Source organism: Lipomyces japonicus (assembly GCF_038497905.1).
Source record: "Lipomyces japonicus strain CBS 7319 unplaced genomic scaffold V1514scaffold_9, whole genome shotgun sequence".
Classification (NCBI taxonomy): Eukaryota; Fungi; Ascomycota; class Lipomycetes; order Lipomycetales; family Lipomycetaceae; genus Lipomyces; species Lipomyces japonicus.
In genome coordinates this window covers 65,784-84,519 of record NW_027117821.1, presented here as the reverse complement: position 1 = coordinate 84,519, position 18,736 = coordinate 65,784, and the positions used below count along the sequence as shown (strand labels likewise).

General features: G+C 45.2%; 8 protein-coding genes across 8 annotated transcripts; 6 read left to right on the top strand and 2 right to left on the bottom strand.

The window, feature by feature from the left end:
- Positions 1 to 34: 34 nt before the first annotated feature.
- On the bottom strand, positions 35 to 2,352 carry V1514DRAFT_362280 (fungal-specific transcription factor domain-containing protein; the record flags this gene model as incomplete). Its single annotated transcript, XM_066929732.1, has 1 exon — positions 35 to 2,352. The coding sequence occupies exon 1, from the start codon at positions 2,315 to 2,317 to the stop codon at positions 35 to 37; it is 2,283 nt and encodes a 760-aa protein (XP_066784629.1). The 5' UTR covers positions 2,318 to 2,352.
- On the top strand, positions 2,330 to 4,170 carry V1514DRAFT_327296 (major facilitator superfamily domain-containing protein). The gene has a single exon (XM_066926945.1). The coding sequence runs from the start codon at positions 2,719 to 2,721 to the stop codon at positions 4,129 to 4,131; it is 1,413 nt and encodes a 470-aa protein (XP_066784628.1). The 5' UTR covers positions 2,330 to 2,718; the 3' UTR covers positions 4,132 to 4,170.
- Positions 4,171 to 4,762: 592 nt separating this feature from the next.
- V1514DRAFT_327294 (pyrroline-5-carboxylate reductase dimerization-domain-containing protein) lies at positions 4,763 to 5,872 on the bottom strand. The gene is made up of 2 exons (XM_066926944.1): positions 5,371 to 5,872; positions 4,763 to 5,287 (listed from the first exon to the last, which is right to left on the bottom strand). Exons 1-2 carry the CDS (start codon positions 5,821 to 5,823, stop codon positions 4,802 to 4,804), a joined length of 939 nt encoding a protein of 312 aa, XP_066784627.1. The 5' UTR covers positions 5,824 to 5,872; the 3' UTR covers positions 4,763 to 4,801.
- A 235-nt stretch (positions 5,873 to 6,107) lies between these two features.
- On the top strand, positions 6,108 to 7,980 carry V1514DRAFT_327291 (major facilitator superfamily domain-containing protein). Its single transcript, XM_066926943.1, has 4 exons — positions 6,108 to 6,246; positions 6,317 to 6,616; positions 6,669 to 7,421; positions 7,475 to 7,980. The coding sequence occupies exons 1-4, from the start codon at positions 6,138 to 6,140 to the stop codon at positions 7,603 to 7,605; spliced, it is 1,293 nt and encodes a 430-aa protein (XP_066784626.1). The 5' UTR covers positions 6,108 to 6,137; the 3' UTR covers positions 7,606 to 7,980.
- A 263-nt stretch (positions 7,981 to 8,243) lies between these two features.
- On the top strand, positions 8,244 to 9,623 carry V1514DRAFT_346612 (uncharacterized protein; the record flags this gene model as incomplete). Its single annotated transcript, XM_066929274.1, has 1 exon — positions 8,244 to 9,623. One exon carries the CDS (start codon positions 8,244 to 8,246, stop codon positions 9,621 to 9,623), a length of 1,380 nt encoding a protein of 459 aa, XP_066784625.1.
- A 273-nt stretch (positions 9,624 to 9,896) lies between these two features.
- V1514DRAFT_327286 (uncharacterized protein) lies at positions 9,897 to 12,246 on the top strand (the record flags this gene model as incomplete). Its single annotated transcript, XM_066926942.1, has 5 exons — positions 9,897 to 10,014; positions 10,095 to 10,163; positions 10,238 to 10,501; positions 10,575 to 11,336; positions 11,389 to 12,246. Coding segments are annotated over exons 1-5 (1,826 nt in total), but the record flags the coding sequence as incomplete, so codon positions are not given.
- Positions 12,247 to 13,162: 916 nt separating this feature from the next.
- On the top strand, positions 13,163 to 15,179 carry V1514DRAFT_327281 (uncharacterized protein). The gene has a single exon (XM_066926941.1). The coding sequence runs from the start codon at positions 13,541 to 13,543 to the stop codon at positions 15,092 to 15,094; it is 1,554 nt and encodes a 517-aa protein (XP_066784623.1). The 5' UTR covers positions 13,163 to 13,540; the 3' UTR covers positions 15,095 to 15,179.
- A 209-nt stretch (positions 15,180 to 15,388) lies between these two features.
- On the top strand, positions 15,389 to 17,104 carry V1514DRAFT_277816 (uncharacterized protein; the record flags this gene model as incomplete). Its single annotated transcript, XM_066924970.1, has 2 exons — positions 15,389 to 16,769; positions 16,920 to 17,104. 2 exons carry the CDS (start codon positions 15,389 to 15,391, stop codon positions 17,102 to 17,104), a joined length of 1,566 nt encoding a protein of 521 aa, XP_066784622.1.
- Positions 17,105 to 18,736: the final 1,632 nt, after the last annotated feature.

Here is an 18,736-nt window from a genome sequence, read left to right as displayed (position 1 = left end):
AAATCCATTTTTTTTTGATTAAATAAATATTTTTTTATACAGAACTATTTAAATTATTATTCGTGCCTATAAAATCCATAACCAAGGTGTCAAATTGTTCCCAACTAGTTAAATCAGCCATTAAACTTGATGAAAATTCCGCAAGGTTTTCATCTTTGGTTATCATGATGCCATTCGGGGTCAGTAATTGTTGTTGTTGTTGTTGTTGTTGTTGTTGTTGTTGTTGTTGTTGTTGTTGTTGTTGTTGTTGTGGTGGTGGTAACAATGTAGATAGTTGATCATGAATTGCCGTTTCCGGTGCTGGTGCTGGTGGCGATGGTGCTGGTGGTGGCGCTGGTGTTGTTGTTGTGGTCGGTCCTGCCGGGGTTGATGATTGCGTGGTGGTGGCCAACCGGATACGCAAGGCTTCGAGTCTTAATTCTTCCAGCACGATGCCATACCGTTGAGCCAATGAATTTTCACTCGCAGCCGCGGCAGCGATTTGATGTTGACATTTCTCAGCAGCAGCAAAAAAAGAGGCATTGTTTTTGGTATCGAACCTGATCGTAAACACGTACAACACAACGACGGCACAAAACGCAACGTATTGAGTAAACCACAGGGCCGGATAGATCTGACCGGCACCATCGAGTTCGTTCACCATGTTGGTCATGATGACGGCCGCGGCCACGCATTCCTGAATGGCATCTTCATAATCATGCGCGTACTCCCTTTCCGCACTGTCGTACTTGCCTGGAGTTAAATGAGCAAACGCGGATAACAAAAAAGGCCTGGTCACGAGAATCAACGCATGCGAATATGCCATCGTGAGCATGCGAGATTGCCGTTGCAACAGGACCATGAGTAACGACGGCTGCACGCGGGTGGGGTCCAAAAACGCCGGCAAGCTCGCACGCCATTGTTTTAACTCCGTCACGTACCGCTTGCATGCCCGCACGTAGTCGGGCTTGGGTAAAGGCCGGATCGCGTACACGTCACGCAAGATGGCCGATAGCATGCGCGTGAGTGATGCGTGCATGACGGGCGCCAGCATGACGCAGTCTGATGATGCCAGGTCGGTCAATCGCAGCGAGGCCGCGGTCAGGTCTGAATCTTCAACCAGGGACGGCAGGTCCTGATCAATGTCTTGATCATGAAAAACGCTGGGCCGACCGAGCACGACTGAAAGATACTTGTCCAAATTGTATGCGGCCCAAAACACGCGCTTGCCGCATTCATGATCAATCAAATTGTTGTTGTTGTTGTTGTTGTTGTTTTGCATGTCCGAGTCGGTTGGAGCCGGCTGGCGGCGATGTAATCCAAGCGCCTGGATCAGGTGAGCGACAGTGCCAAACAAGCTGCGGCAGTGATTGATGCGCGAACAGGACAACAGGTAGAAGCACTGACACAGGCGAGCCTGCACGCTGGTGAGTCTTGGCCTGCCGGTTTCCATCTGCAGCTGCCTGTCTGCGGCATGGAAATACAGGGCAGAGTTGTCGACCGCGGGAGGATGGGGTTTTTTGCCGTTGTCGCCTGCGGAGCGATATGTGGTTGGGTATTTCTTTGCCACGGCAAACATCATGATGATGATTGCGTTTCGCTCGCGGGAACCTTTCTTAATTTCGAGTGAATCAAACGAATTGTAGAGGTCATCGACCCAACGTTCGACCGTGGGCCGGTGCAGGAACCGGTACGTGGGCATGGCGTAGGTGAAATAAAAATCCAGCATGGCAATGGCGTCGTATTTTTGAGGCAGCACGAAGCATGCCGAGTTGGCATCGGGCAAGCTCGGGTCGCCGAACGTGAGAATGGAGGACGACGACGGAGGCGGTGCTGAGGACGACGATGCCGGGCTGGGCATGCTAATGGCATGCAGCCTGCGCTTGACGCGGACGAGGAACGAGATTGCCGAGGCCGAGCCAACGTACTGGCCCTGGGCATCGACCTGCGGCGGTTCGCTGTCGTTTTCGTTTTCATTGTGAGTATCGTTGTCGTGGGGGATGGTGACGTCGATCTTGTTGTTGCTGTCGTCGTCGTCGTCGTCGTTGCTGCCGGTGCCGGGGCTGTTGCCAGGGCGACGAGCAGCGGTGGTCACGTGCAGGCCCGACCACTTGGGCGACGGCGGCCTGCCACGGTGGTACTCTGCCGTGAACGCGCAGTCGAGCGCTTGGTGGACGCAACGGGCGCAGGGCCGGTCGCCAGTGCAGCGGGTCTTTTTGCGCTTGCACTGGTCGCAGGCACGGGACACACGAACCCTGGCCTGATCCCGCGCCGGCAACGACAACTCTCGCTTCTTGTTGCTCACCGGCAATGGCAAGACCGGCGGCGGAGTAGTCATGTGGGGGGGGGGGGAAAGTAGAGCACGGCAGGGAAACGTTCGCCAGCTGGAGGGGGGCGCGCGGAAATGGAAAAATATACGCGCAAGTTGTGTGGGATGGCCCCGCCGCCCGCACCGTGGCCCAGGGTTTGCTGCGTTGATTATCCGGGCCGTGCCAGCAGGAAACGGTTGATATATATACGCCCGCTGGGGCTTCCCCGCAATGGTGCCATGACAAATCCAGTCAGCCATCGCGAGCTCGGTTAGTTCCACGCGGGGCCCCGGATTTCGCTCGCACAACACACGCTACCTCCCATACAGGCACATACAACAAGACATATGCTGGTCTGGCACTCCATGTCAATATATATACCCCCCTCCCCTTCCTCCCCTGTTCACATGCATCTCCATCTGCCGCAATCATGACCGCCACTGAGAAAATTGACGACGAGCAACTCGAGTTTTCCTCCCCAGGGGTAGACTACTCTGGCGCAGTGATCAAGGCCGACCCAAAAGAGGTTGCGCTCGTGCGCAAGCTCGACTGGTGCATCATCCCCACCCTATGGGTGCTTTATTTTTGCAACTTCATGGACCGCAACGCGCTCACGAACGCAAAGCTCGACGGCATCAGTGCCGATATTGGCCTCAAGGGTTCGGAATACAACACTGCCATCTCAATATTGTTTGCTGGATACCTGATCGGCCAACTGCCGTCAAACATGATCTTGACCAGAGTTCGCCCCAGTTGGTACATGGCCGGCTTTGTCATGATCTGGTCCGTCGTGTCTGGCTTGACCGCAGTCGTGCATGACTACAAGGGCTTGTTGCTCGTCCGGTTTTTTCTCGGCTTTGTCGAAGCTCCTTTTTACCCTGGCGCGCTCTACATCTTGTCGATTTTTTATACTCGCAAGGAAATCGGCTTGCGCATTGCCCTGTTCTATACCGGCAACATTGCCGCAAACGCGTTCTCTGGCTTGATCGCCGCCGCCATTTTTGCCACCATCGACGGCGCTCATGGAATCGAAGGCTGGCGTTGGCTTTTTATTGTTACCGGCGTCGTATCTTTTGGGTTTGGTGTTATTGCGTTCTTTATATTGCCAGACACGCCACAGACAACATGGTGGCTCAAGCAAGACGAACGAAAACTAGCTTACGAAAGAATCATCAGGGACATCACCGAGGAGCGCGGGACGTCGTCTACCTGGGTCGGGCTTAAGGATGCCTGCTTGGATTACCGCACATGGCTTTTTTGCTTTTTGCAAAACATGCACGTCTCTGGCGATTCGTTCAAAAATTTTTTCCCGTCCGTGGTTAAAACGTTGGGTTACAATACTACAATCACCTTGGTCTTGACCTGCCCGCCATACCTGGTGTCCATCGTGGCCTCTGCCTTGTTGTGCTGGTCTTCCGGCAGGCGCAACGAGCGCACCTGGCACATCACCTGGGCAACCGTCGCTGTTATTGTTGGGTTTTTGATTGCTGCCGCCACGACAAACATTGCCGCCCGCTACGTCGGCATGGTCATCTTTGTCTCGTTCTCGTCCGGCGTGAACGACATCATTCTCGGTTGGGGCGCGTCCACGTTAGGTCAGACTCCGGAAAAGAAAGCCGTGGCGTTGTCGCTTATAAACATGTTGTCCAACCTGGCTTCAGTGTACACGCCTTACCTTTGGCCGTCATCCGACGAACCCCGCTACGTGATGGGCATGGCTGCCTCGGCCGCGTTCTCCGTGGCAGTGATTGTTACAACTTGGGTAATTACTTTTGGCTTAAAACGTGACAATGCCAGGATCAGGCGTGATGCTCCAGAGACTGTGGTTTTTTATGCGTATTAACGATTTTATACTTCAATGTTATCAACGTTACACTTGTAATCTTTTAAGACCTCCACGTGATTTATCCCTGAGTTAAAATTGAGTTTACATACGTAAGTTGTAACTAACTAACTACACCCAACTTATTGTGGCACTCACAAAGTTACCTGGAAATGTTACATAAATTGGCATGTCAATCCAATGCAATTGAGCAATTTAAAATTTTTTTTTTTGGGTATTTGAACTTATATTATATAATAAATTGTCCGTATCCCATGTCGATCCATGAATTGGTCTGATCACACAAGACATTGCACAAGACATTGCTCCATGGTTTAGCGACACGGCTGCATTCCAATTGACTGAGCATGGTTTATTTAGCCTATAAGACATACCTCATCATGCCGGAGACAATCCTTGCCCTGCACAACAATAAGCGGCCTTAACAACAGCGCAAATTGCAAAGGTTATGATCGTTTTTTTTTTCACAATTACGGGGAATATCAAAATGTTGCAAAGCAATATTTGTTGCTTGTAAAGAATTTATTTTAACCATATCTATTATTTTTGTTTTCTGTTGGTATATTGCCAACTGTGAAGGCATGTATCACTCGGGCTTGATCGATTATTCTGCAGAAAAAAAAAAAAAAAACCCTCTATTACTCCAAACGTACATGAATATATATAATTATTATTTTTTGCCCAATGAGCTGGCAATGTTTGTGGCTTCCTGAATCGAGCGGGCAATCGTACTTCTAATCTTGCCATCCTCCATCACCAGCAAGCCACCGATCGTGCACCCGCCAGGCGTGGTCACGGCATTACGGATCTGTGCCGGATGATTGCCATCCAACACCATCCTGGCCGCGCCTTGCATGGTTTGTGCTGCCAATTCCTGCGCCACCGCGAACGGCAAGCCCATCATGACGCCGCCGTCGGTCATGGCTTCCAACATGACACAGGCAAACGCAGGACCAGATCCAGACAATGCAGTACAAGCGTCGATATGTTTCTCATCTAGCACGAGTGCCCTGCCGACCTGTGAGAAAACCCATTGCACTGCTGGCCGCACGACCGGTGCTGCCATGACCGCAGGTAACGTGTCCGCCAATGACGCAACCGAAGACGATGGCGAAGGTAAAGTAGGAAATGAAATCACGGTCATGCCTTGTCGAATCTAAAATTGTCAATATCACGTTCTTGATTAAGTGACTTCATCCGTGGGTCAATAAAAATCAACTAATTTGTTGACCAACTCACTTTTGCTGGCGTGTTAGGCATGGCCCTGATGACATATGTGTCCGGACCGCAAACCTGTTGGATTTGTCGAAGAGTTTTGCCTGCCAACACGCTAATCAAGATCTTGCCCCTAAGCGCTTCCTGCATGGACCGGCCCGATAACACGTCGTCTAGTAATTGCGGCTTGCAACCCAACACGACAACATCAGCTTGCCGAACCACGGACGCATGATCATGTTGATAAACTTCAACAGATTCACCAAATTGACCGCGTAATCGTGCTGCTGATTCATCTCGCTTGACACAGCATAGAAACCGTGTCGGCACGGGCACGTCCGCCGCATCGGTGCCGGAAGGTGTTGAACCGGATGCCAACGAGTCAAGCACGCCGGCTAGTACTGCCGAATTCATGGTCCCACACGCAAGCATGCATATTGTGTATTTTAACGGAATCGTAACTTCTGCTGCGGTCATTGTTTTATTTTCGGTTGTATATATATTTTGTTTTTTATTCTAATTATCAATTTTCACCATATCTCGAACGCCGTGCGCCTTTTTAAGAAAAAAAAAAGTTTTTTCATCCCTGTATCAGGAGTCATTAAGGTTTTGCTCTATTGAGTCAAAAAAAAATAATTGTTTTCTCGGGCGAAATAAGTTCCTGTTTAGGAAATTATCTCGCCCGAGACTTCTGGGTGCCATTGTATTTTGACAATATAAAGCGTCGGTCTAAATCCATTATAAAATAAAATAAAACAAGTAATATATTTTTTTTGTTCTCTACATTCAATATGGCAGACGAATACGCTGATGATCCTTCCTCAATGTTGGATGAAAAAACTACTGCTGACGACAGCAAGCATCTTGTCGAACTATACGCGCCAGACAAAGGTGCACGAGGTATTTTATTAAATTTGCAATTTTTTTTTTATTATGAAAATATAAGTAATCAAAATAATAATTTGTTTAGCTTGGTTATGCGTGACCGGCTCATTCCTAGGCATTTTTTGTTCATTCGGCTATGTCAACGTGATTGGCGTGTTTCAAGAATATTACGCATCCCATCAACTCCAGGACTATTCACAATCATCAATATCATGGATTTCATCAATTGAAACGTTTATTATGGTGTTTGGATCTATTATTGTTGGCAGACTGTACGACATGTTTGGCCCGTTCCCGTTGATCATGTCCGGCACGGCATTCATGACCGTAGGCGTCATGACCGCGTCCGTGGCCGACAAATATTACCAGTTCCTACTGGCCCAGGGTATCTTTTTTCTTTCCTTTTCTTTCTGGAGGTTGCTAACAGTTTCAATCAGGATTCTGCACGGCCATCGGCGCCTCACTAATTTTCAGTCCATCAATATCAGCAGTCAGTGGGTGGTTCATCAAGCGACGTGCCCTGGCTCTAGGTATCTCCGCTGCTGGCTCGTCAATCGGTGGCGTGGTAATGCCAATCATGTTCCGGCAAATCGAGACCCGGTCTGGGTTTGCCTGGGCCATGCGTGCACTGGGGTTTTTGATGCTGGCATGCGGCATCGTCGCCACGTTTACCGTGAACTCACGAATCCGGATCAATGGCGGTCAGGGACTCAAGATTTATGACACGTACGTAACACCATTCCGGTCGGTCAAGTTCTGCACCACGGTCGCGGCCGTGTTTTTCGCCTACTGGGGCCTGTTTATCCCCATCGGTTACGTGCCATCGCATGCGGTCGCGCATGGCGTGTCTTCATCACTGGCATTATACATGATCTCGATCTTAAACGGGGCCAGTTTTTTTGGCCGGCTCCTGCCTGGATTCGTGGCCGACAAAATCGGCAGGTATGTCACGTTCGCGGCCGGGATTGGCCTGTCCAGCGTGCTCGTGCTCGGATTATGGATCCCGGCTCACACGCACGCGCAAATCATTGCGTTCGCAGCCGCTTTCGGATTCACATCTGGCAGCGTGGCTTCAATCTGGCCAGCCATGGTGGCCGAGACTTCAGCCGTGCATCAGATTGGCGCACGCATTGGTCTCACCTCCGCGGTCGCGTCTTTTGCTGCCCTCAGTGGCATGCCCATTGCTGGAGGTAAATATATATAAAATTGATTTTTCCGGTCATGGCTAACATTTATCTATTAGCGATCGTGGCCTCTGACGGGGGTGAAACTTACTGGGCTGCGGCAATTTTCTCGGGTGCGACACTTTTAATTGGTGCGGCGCTGGCCTTGGTTGCCCATAAAGTTCGGCAATCACCGCAAGCGAAAGAATAAAAAAAAAAAAACGATAATACAAAATCAAATTTATGCGTCTATGTTTTCCTATTTAAGCAATACGGGTTCAAATTCGTAGCCGTGCATATTATATTTGCTTTTGATTGAGTTTTTTTTGGTGGTATAATTGAGGAGGTCGCATAGATTTGTTGAATAGAAGACTTGTCCTGTCGTCCTTGTCTTTTATTGTCTTACGCATAGACTATAAAAACGTACATTGTAAATAAGGAATATAATAATATTATTATACATTGCAGATGCATTAGCTTCCCATCCTGCTCTGCCTTCTCATTTATTTTCTTTTGTACCTCTAGTTTATTTCCTTCCCGGAGTTCATTGACCACGTGTTAATTCTAACCCGGCACATTTTTTCACGGCCAAACTAAATGGGCCGCCAAATCAAACGGTTCGCCGTAGCATGCACCATCTTTGCCCTCACATCGGTCCTACTTTTCACGTCCACATTGTCGCATCTCGGCCTAATCACAGATACCACCGGTGTTTGTGCTGGTCTTGATAGTCCTGGCAATAGTAGCACTTTTGCTGACGCAAACATCTCCACTGTTCATGAGTCCGCAGGACATAGGCGATGGAAATTTCTTGCCGACCAGTACCATCAACACAGGGCATTATCAAACATGCCCAATCCACTCGCTGCTCTCGCGTATTGCAACATTCCGTCAAAGAATAACGGTCACCGTGCAAATTATCTGGTGTCTTCGGTCACACCAGACGGCGTCGCGTCGCCAATCGATTTTGGATGGTCCTCCTCAGGAAGCACAAAATACAATCCCAACGTTCTTCCCTACCCGCCAGGTTCACCGCATCCTTACTTTGGCCTCGGCAGAGTAACTCGGAGAAAAAAAATGATGCATCACGACATTGATTTTTGCGATCTTGATTGGAGTTTCAAGCCAGTGACTAATCGCAAGGTGCTCAAATGTGCAGACACAACGATCGCAAGCACTCTCAAAATGCCTGACTGGCCGTCCGCAAAGGGCGCGTGCAAAAAGTTCCCATATCTGACCATGGCCCAGGGTCATACTGATCCTCGCATATTTTTTTCACCATTGGGGGAGCCGATCATGATTGTTGGCACGAACGGCAAACACAACTGCTTGAACCAGTGGATTGTCGATCTTCGCATGTTTGTTCCCGAGCTGAGCAAAAAAATGGATATTGAACATGTGCCGATAAGATTTAAACGTTTCACTGAGCTCACCAGACCCGATCTTCAAGAGGTTGAAAAAAACTGGTTTTTTTTGTTTGACCAAAACAATACCAGCTTTATTCAACATGAAACCGAGCATCGATCAATTTCACCATTACAACCCTTGCCAGGTGTCAATAATCGTAACCTGGCCAACCCCAAAATTGTGCCTCAATGCATCACCGAGTTGACAAAAACATTCAAGGACAAGAAAAACATGGCAAACGACATTCATCAGGGTACGAACTCGCTTAGAGTTACGCTGTGTGACTTTCCGTGCGTGCCCACAATTCACAACACCGTGTTGGTTGAGCTTATGCACGTCAAATACAAATACCGTCTTGAACTTTATTACAAGCGGTTTGCCATAATCATGAACGCGACCGTGCCGTTTGACATTATTGGCCGAACTCAAAGCCTCATGTACGCCGGAATCGACTATGGTTCGATGGTTTACACTGTTTCTATCGTATGGGACCACGCAAACATTCAAACCCACCCACCTTGGGACGACGCGATACATAATGGCAAGGACGTTTGGGACGTGCTTGAGGAGCGCGACATGCGCAATTGGGCAAAAGCAGCAAAGATAGAGCCTGATAACGGGGAAGATGACATTATTGCATTGCATGATAACATTAAGCAAACACTAGCACAAAGGCCAGCCGTAAACGCTTGGGTAAATAAGTATTATCATGGCTGGCTAGATGACACGATCATGATTAACTTTGGAATAAGAGACAAAGAATCAAGCACGCTTCATATCAAGGCCAGAGATCTTTTGCAATGCATAAAACTTTGTAATTGACACGAAATAGATAATTGACACACTTTTACTACCCTATTTTGTCGTGACATTGAATCCAAGTGTGCATGTGTCGAACCATTCCACCGTATTAACTCGTAGAAACTGACATGCAATTATATAAACAGCAGCTCTGTTTTTGCGCAGTGCTTAAAACTAAGTTTATGGCACGGTTTCGGATTTTCGTTAAGGCTTTCAGTTTTGAGGGTATTGTACCTCAATTGTTACCATGCTTTGTTTACTCTGACCTCTTACAATTCTCCTTATCATCCAAGTATTTCATTCGCAGCGTGAACAGTTAAACAAAATGATCAGCGAGGTTAAACAATTTTTAATAAGCCGCGTCACTAGACGCAATATGATATGGGCTGTGACTGCAGTCTATGTCTTCTTGGTGAGTAGTCAAATTGTTATTTTTTGTTGAGGCGGTGTTGGCCAGGGCGCGCTTCTCGTTAACACTATACTTCATTGTAGGTAACAATTTTGAATGTGATTTTGCCGAAAAGATTGAGGGCGGCGATATGCGCCTTCTTCTCGATGCACGTAAGTATTTTCTTGTTTGTTCTTGTTCTTGTTTTTGTTTTTTGTGTTTTTTTTAACACGACACGTTACTTTAGAAAGAAGCAGAAAAACAAGACAGCCTGTCGCCAACACAAAACGAATACAAGCTACGAGAAGCGTTATTACTGTTGAAGTTCGGGAAAGAAATTGAGCTCCAGTGCCAAGAAATAGCATACACAAAAAATAATTTATTACAACTGCGTCTGAAAACGGAGGCAAATCGGAAAGCTCACCATGTACAGCACAAAACAGAGCACCGTGAAATTGTGAAACCTTGTGAATTATCTCAAACTGAACGACGCACGCCATCTATCACAACGGTAAGCCGGTTATTATGATTGTGATAAACATTAACTAAGTTTTTTTTTTTTTTTTTTTTTTTTTTGCTTGCAGGAAAAGAGAAACTTACGGGTAAACGTGTCGGTGGAGATGTTGCAAGAAGAGAAATTTAATCAGAAATTGATTGCAGTTAAAGCGAAATTACAAGAAGCAAGACAAACAATGGAGAACCTACATCTTTGCCCTGAATCAGACCTACAACAACAACAACAACAACAACAACAGACGCCTGAAGCAGAATTAAGACTAGAGTCAGCATTAGAATTAAAATTAGAGTTAGAAACAGGACTAGATTCAGAACCGCAAGCACCGACACAAACTCGGGAGATTTTATCTATCGCTCCAAGAAAACTTCAGCAAATGCCGCCGCCACCAAGAAAAATTTCAAAATTAGTCAGATTTGACCTCCCCCCAGTCATAGCTGCTAATTATCGGAAATGCGGGCAATTGCAGATTGTAACAGAGGAACCGTCGTTGTTGACGGAGGCCAAAAAGCCAAAAGTATATCAAAATCGTGTCTTTGATCGCCACGGTCTTGAGAGAAAGCCTCAAGGAAGAAGCCAGGTCAAACAGTCGTTTTTGACGAAAACAAAAAAAGAAGAGACTAATGAGCAACATGTTAATCGTCGTTTTCTTCGTTTATGTCGAGATTCAGATTTAGATTCAGATTCAGCCTTTGATTCATTTTATGAATCTGTTTCTCGTTCGGTTGCTCATTCTGACTTCCTTGTGCGGTCTCGTCTTCAGTTGTATGGCTTAAATAAGCTGCGACAACGAGATGCAGAAAAAAAAGAAGAAGAATTCTGCAGAAAGCTGGTATTTGTTTAGACAATCTTGATGACCATACATCAGCTGACTTATTATTTAGAATGAATCTAAAGAACCGATCGCCTTCAATGAAGAAAATAAAGGGCAAATGTGTCCGTTTGTTCTTCCTCGTCCGCGTCTTCCTTTTCGTCGGTTTGATAAGAAACATCAACAAAAAGAACAAACGCGTGGAAACAAGACGACGACTATGGTTGCTCCTCAGCCCACCAACGCTGGACAGGCAACGTCGAATTCTTCTGAGGAGTGGATGGGTCACCGTCTCCCACAAAACTATTCGGGCAGTTTGAAAGCTGAACTAGCAAGAATTCAGGATAGAAAAGTCCAAAATTTGAGAAAACTGGCTGCACGAAAGTTCGCCGGCTTGCCGTCGTGGTTGACGAACCCCATTTTGAAATATGCCGAAGCACATGCCCAGTTTTTTCTCATGAGTGAAGAAGAACTTTACTGGGCATCTGAGAAGTATTTCGAATGGTTCGGTCTGATCTTCGTTGATCAAATATTAGAGGCATCGAAGGGAGAAATCTCAAAAGATCAACTCAGACGAGCGAATATGATCGCCTCCGAATATTCACTCACGGGGTTTTTGAATGACCTTAAATATATTAAGGAAAACCCAGACTTTGTAAGGAAGTTTTACGCTTTGGGATGGAAAACCCCGCCACCGGAGCTCCTTGTGAAGTGTAAATGATAATACCAGGGTTGTTCATCTGCTGTTTTTTTGTATTGCCGACGCTTTCATTCTACCGTTGTTTTACTGATTCAATTACTGTTTTCTACAATACCCTCTGTTTATACTTTTTTTTTTTAGTATTTTTTTGATGAGCGTTTCTGTCTGTATTTTATGAACAGAGCTTTGTATGACTTTTTTTTACAAAACATTTTTAGGGTCTGTTGCGATTTGTGTTTAATAATAGAGATTGCCTTGCTTTAAGCGTTATAAAAGATTAATATGTAGCTATGAAAAATCAAAAATTCTCTTAGATATGCTATAAGTGAAATTTTACGGCCTTGCAGGTCAGGTGGCCCATTAGAATAATGCACGTACATAAATGCACTTACAATGTTCCCAGACGACTCAACAACGCCAAATACTCGGCGATCGGCTCGATGAGTCCTACTTGCTAGGCACTCCTGCGGCATGGAGAAATTGCATGCCTTTCTCTTAGCCTTGTGATCATGAGCAGCAAATAGTAGGTCATTGGACATTTCTCTAGTCAAGTCCACTGCTCTCGGGTGTGATGATGCCTTGCACTATGTACAGCAAATCCGAAGGATGTTCGAGTATGAATTCTTTTTTAATTGCTTACCGCTTTTTTAATTGCTTACCGGAATTTGTATTAAAAAAGGTACCATTTGTTTGTTTTCAAATGTTTTGCATGTTGGTTCTACAGCCTACATCGTCAATCAATCTTGAAAATTATTTGATTCACAAAAAAACTTGAGCGCTAGAGACATTATGTAATAATAGTCACATTGGTGTGATTAGTGCCGGAATCAGCGGGTCTAGATTAAAGTTTTGGGTTATTACATTTTGACAGGGTCTGCTACACTTAAAAGTGAAAAGACAGGACAATCGAAAGAAATAAAAAAAGAGCTTCAAGTCTGTATGTAGTCAGTTTGGTCTATACTACGGGTAAACTTGTTAAAACCGCAAAAAAAAAAAAAATTGCAAAAATGTTGACAAAAAAAAAAAAAAACCGTCGCAGTGGCGGCGAAAAAAACTGAGCATTTAATACACGGCTGTCTATAAACTCTATCTTATTCCACCCACAGATGACGTGAATGGTCACGATAGATAATTTTTCCCGGTTGGAGAGCGCAGCACGGCGCTACAAACAGTAGAAGAAAACAACTAATGGGCAGTACAAATTGTATATGATTGCAATTGCAGATAGATGTACATGCTATGATGGTCATATTATTTAGCTGTATGCTGTAATCACGTTTTTGTCAGTTTCATAACCTTAAACAGTCATGACAGGCAGGAAGTATTAAAAAAAATTAAAAGAAAATGAAAAGTCAAACCCTCTACAGTAGCAAAAAAAGTGGAGCATCAGCATGCCCCCTTTTTTTATGTTACCGTACTTCGCACCTTCCCCATGCATCCTAATTGAATCTTTATTAAATTTTACTTCTGTTTAATAATTTGTTATTTTTATTGACGTTGTCTTGTAGTGCTTGTTCGTGGCGTGATGGGCTACTTGCTCTCTTTTATTACCGCTGCCCGCAGGGTGCATCTGGCCCCCGCAATTCTCGTGCTCATCATCATATTGCTCGTTGCTAAACCATATTATTCTTCCCCGGCCCTGGGAAACGAGTCGATAGCCCGTCATCAGCAAGGTGCGACAGACATTGTACAGCAGACCGTGACGATATGTCCAACTCAAACTGCAGCATCCCAGATCGCTACTCCGACGACATCATCAACACCAGGATCGAAAGCAGGAACCGCGCGCAATTTGAAACCTTTAAACAAAAACAAGCCACATGACTTTTATCCGCTGGACTCAGAACAAGATGACAGCAGTTATTATGACGATGAACAGTTCACATGTCTCAATCCATACCAACAACCTGGGTTTTTATGGTACCCTGTCGCCAACAGTGGTGAAGAACGCAACACGGCCTGGATCCCGTATTATGATGGCTTGCTTGACGAGCCTTATAGTTTGCTACAAGATAAAACAGGCATTCCAGCTGACCCAATTTTAAAAAATTTTGATCGTGATTTTCCTGATGGACCCCCAGACGAAGAGCTTCGCCAGACGGCACCAGCAAATTGGATGCAACAGCTTCAACGTCATGATGCTCTCCATAAGCGTTCAGATAAAGTCAGCAAACCCAAAAGCCCAGCGTTAAAGCCAGAAGAAATTAAGGAATTGGAAGCACTAGAAGAAAAACTGTTTTGGTTAAGAAATTCACGAGTATTACTACTGAGTGATTCCGTCGATAGATACGAAAGTGGCTTTGTTTGTTTCCGGTTTGGCGGATGGCTAACAATCAGCAAGCATGGCTATCAGACCACGGCGGACTGCACATTAAAATATTGGAACGCGACATTTATGAACTGGCATTTGGCTTCATTATCAACCATTCGGCCTGAATGGTGGTGGATGAAGGACATGAAGGTTGTCCCATTCGAGCAACGATGGGATGCATATTACAAAGAAACGATTAAGGACATTGTGGGCATGAATGGCATTGGACCGGATTTGATTATTGTAAACTCCGCTTTATGGGACCTTAGTTATTTTGCTACCGGTCGTAAAGCACGAGGCAAAACCAAGGAGCTTGAATTTGGCCGGCCATTAAATTGGAGGGAATTGCGGTTTTACATGCAACGATTACGAGCAGTTCTTAACCGGATGCGGACCGAGTTTGGAGATAACGTGCCCATGTTATTTAGAGGTGTTACCAGTCGGAATGATGACCCGATGCGAGCTGGCGCATTAAATCTTGATCTGGCTTCACGATTTGTTTGCAGGGATTTTGGCATTGAGATTATGGAGTTTGGTAGATTAATTCAGGGATACACTAATTTTTATAAAGACGATGTTCATTTTGCGTTAGGCCCGGCTAGCGTACTATGGTCCAACATGGTATTTTGGCATTTATTTCGTGCTCGTGGTGGCATTGAAGTTAAGGGTGAGATACTAAAGCTGCCCTCAAAGACGGATGAGTATGTCACCCCCCAAGATGCATGGAAGAAATGTCATTCCAAATTTATCATGGGCACGTACTTATAAAGAATATTTTTTATTATTTGTTTTGTTTTGTTTTGTTTTGTAGAGTACCACGTATGTTAGATTAATCTATGGAGGGTAAAATTTATGCTTGTAGCTCGAGACTCAAGACGCAGGGCCGCGTACAAGTATATTCGAGACCGAGAAACCTAAACGACCGCAAGGGGTCCGTCCGTCCGCCCTCTGTCCACTTTTCCGGAACCGAAAAACAATAAAAATACGGATAAAAAAATATTTTCGTCGAAAAGTCTTGCCATTTCCTGGGCAACATAGTGTATAGCATACATGGTGGGACATATGCATCGTCGGGTTACTATCGCCCTGGCAGCGCTGGCCATTGTTTCTACCACAGTTGCGTTTATTACATACAGCAGCATTATTGGCGGTTCTAATGAGTCAACGCTGCCCTTCAGAAAACTTGCCGCCACCACTTTCCATCGCGGCGAAGAAGACAACACGATTCCGATAACGTTTACGACAACACCAGAGGATGAACAACTCGATGTCTTGTCGAAAGCCGACTTGGTAAGCCAATTTAAATATGAAAAGCATTTGCAAGCATTGTCCAACCCGTTGGAGGAATTAAAATGGTGCAGCGACCCAGATAGAAGCAACAAGACTTCTAACATTGTTGTATCTCAAAATGGTTTTGAGGGAACTATGGCACGACTCGAGTTCTCCGGCTTTGGTTCGAACGGGCCGGCGCGGTACAATCTGAACATGCTGCCTTATCCACCATCAGCACCAGCACAGTATATCGCTTTCGCTAGACAGAGCCCGATTTCGGACACAGATATTGTGCACCATGAAATTGTGTACTGTGACATGGATTGGTCCAAGGGTTCATTTGTTGCGCGTACCAAGTTGGAGTGCGTCACGCCTGTTCGCGTACTCAATTTTGATGAATTTGACTCACCCAAAGAGCTTTGCGTTACTTTGGAAGGATTGCACATCCGGCAAGGTCAGCTAGACCCTCGAGTATTTTTTTCACCCAAGGGTGAGCCATTAATGATTTTTGGATCCAATGGACATGAAAATTGCTTAATGCAATACATTATTGATTTGCGGGCCGTAATTCCAGACCTTGGCCTCAAGCTCGGCGTCAGCCATTTACCCATAGTTTACAACGAAACTACGCCGCTACCGAGAGAAAAACTTCAAGAGATTGAAAAAAATTGGTTTTTGGTGTACGACGAGGATGAAAATGCCTATGTGCACCATGACCTGGTTCATCGTTCAATTACGCCACTTGAACCAATTCCGAATGTCGCGCGAGCCCATCCGAATATTGCACAGTCATCTTCAACGACTTGCCTTACATCACTCTTGTCCAAGTCTAATGATGAAAATCAAGAAACGCTATTACATCAGGGTACAAACTCACTACGGGTTACGTTGTGCAAGTTTCCTTGCGTGCCTACGATCCACAACACCGCGCTCATGCACGTGTTCCATATTAAATATCGCAACTTTTTGGAGGTTTACTACCGGCGCTACGTCGTGCTCATGAACGTTACCGCACCGTTTGATATTATTGGCAGGACCAATAATATCGTGTACACCGGTACGGACGAGAAAACTATGGTGTATTCTGTTTCTATGGCATGGGACCACGAGCATTTTAGGGATCGCCGTGCCTGGGTAGACGCCATTGCTGATTCTGGATCGGCATGGGATGGTTTACTTGGCTTGTCTCCTTCAGTGGAATTACCTGATGATGTTGTCGAAGTTGATGACTCGTTTGGTTCGCCCAAAGAAAATTTGGATACTTCATTAGGTGTTAAACCGGTTGACTTAAAACGACGTGATGTCGATAATGACGGTGCAGATTTGGAACCGGCCGAAGCGCCTGAACCGGCCAAAATACTGGGCCACAGTGCACTTGTGAATAAGTATTATCATGGCTGGATTGATGATGTTCTAGTTATCAACTTGGGCATTGATGATGACGATGTCGGTATCATGCACGTTAAGGCCAAGAACTTGTTGGATTGTATTATTACTTGTGGCTAAGATTTACGAACGATGATGAAATTTTTCTTATTTTTCATGTTTTAATTTGCATGTGTTATTTATTATAGAGTACGGACATAAAAATATTAGCATTTCAAGAAGTGAGGCCGGCGCATCTAACAGAAAAGACAAGAAAAAAATGCCTCGGTAATAAACCCAGAGCCGCATGCCGTTCGGGTTTGTCTTTTTATTTTATTTTTTTTTCTTTTTTTTCCGAATCTGCCGTGACTTTAATTCGTGAATAACTTAATTTAACCCCGAGCAAAATTTTTAAAACCGAAAATTATTGCAAATCCCACTAGTTATACGGTCCTCAACCATTATTTGTGAAATAAAGGTACGTTAAAAAAAAGGCATTGCCACTTGTTGTATTTACAGAAGATTGGGCTCCTGTACACGCAGAATAGAAGATATGTAAACCAAGAACCGGTCCGGTCAGGGCTCTCCTCTTAATCGTAACATAATAAAGCCGTGTCCGAATGCTGTTTGGATTGCTTACTGGTCCGTGCTGAAACTCTTGCTCAAACGGCCAGCGTCTAAAATGCTGCTGTGTGAAATATGGCGGGCGATGCTGCTGCCAGGGTTTAAACAAATAACTTTGCGGGTGCATAAGAAAGGAGGAGACAGAAGAGTTGTCCATACGATGGAAGAACGTTTGCAGATAAGCATGCAAGCTGTAGCATCATGAACTCGTCTTCCTCATCCTCGAATTTTGCTGTTCACGTCACATTCCGCCTCCGGTCAACGCACTGTCATGACTCTTGTCCTCGGTCATTCTCATAAAGTCATCACTATCAAAAATCATCCGGCTAATTTTTGTTACGGTGTCCTCATCCTTTTCCCACACATGATTGATGACACCATCATCCTCACGTACAACAAACAACAACAAGGTTGCGAGATCTTTCTTTTATTTCCGAACATGCATTTGGACGATTATTGCAAACTTGCCATTCTTCAAGATCCAAGTTGATCAGAAAGCTAAACCATTAAACTTTCCCCCACATTCGACTTGTTATTGCCGATCAGGAACTTCGATCGAAGGATATTGAAATTCTACTGACACAGGGTCTCATTTCCCACATCATATTTCCAGAGGCCCATCACTGCTTCAACTTCACGTCAAAATGAGACATAGCAAAACCCGGCAAAGGCCGCAGTAGTTATTGACTTAGCCCCGTATTTAATCCGTACCGGTAACGGATCGCGACAGTTATACTTTAACCCTGATATCTGATACAATCAATGTCTTATTTTCATGTAAGTATGGGCTTTTCAATGTGCTCTGGATCGTGCTCTGCTGGTCTCAAATGAAAATACACCATGGTGTATCTTGACGACAGAAGGCCATGTTATTCGGGTCACATATGAAGATTCATTTGGTTTTTTTTTTGGTTTCTGGTTTGTTTCATTCCAGAGGAACGCGTTTTTGATTTTTCTCTTCTCCGACTCTTTGCTTCCATATAATTTTTTTTCATTTAAAATTAGAGAAATTTAAATTATAAACATAGAGAATGAAACCAGAATATTTTGTACTGGTTGAAATGTTCTCGTACTGGTGAAGAATTTGGGTTTAATAAGTAAGGGAAACAATAGAAACATTGCCCATAATACGGAAAAGAGAGAAACCCC

Coding starts and splice junctions, on each gene's coding strand:
- V1514DRAFT_327296 (XM_066926945.1), top strand. CDS start 2,719: ATGACCGCCACTGAGAAAATTGACGACGAGCAACTCGAGTTTTCCTCC.
- V1514DRAFT_327281 (XM_066926941.1), top strand. CDS start 13,541: ATGGGCTACTTGCTCTCTTTTATTACCGCTGCCCGCAGGGTGCATCTG.
- V1514DRAFT_327294 (XM_066926944.1), bottom strand. CDS start 5,823: ATGACCGCAGCAGAAGTTACGATTCCGTTAAAATACACAATATGCATG. Junction 5,288..5,370: donor TGCCTAACACGCCAGCAAAA/GTGAGTTGGTCA, acceptor TGACAATTTTAG/ATTCGACAAGGCATGACCGT.
- V1514DRAFT_327291 (XM_066926943.1), top strand. CDS start 6,138: ATGGCAGACGAATACGCTGATGATCCTTCCTCAATGTTGGATGAAAAA. Junction 6,247..6,316: donor GCCAGACAAAGGTGCACGAG/GTATTTTATTAA, acceptor TAATTTGTTTAG/CTTGGTTATGCGTGACCGGC. Junction 7,422..7,474: donor TGGCATGCCCATTGCTGGAG/GTAAATATATAT, acceptor TTTATCTATTAG/CGATCGTGGCCTCTGACGGG.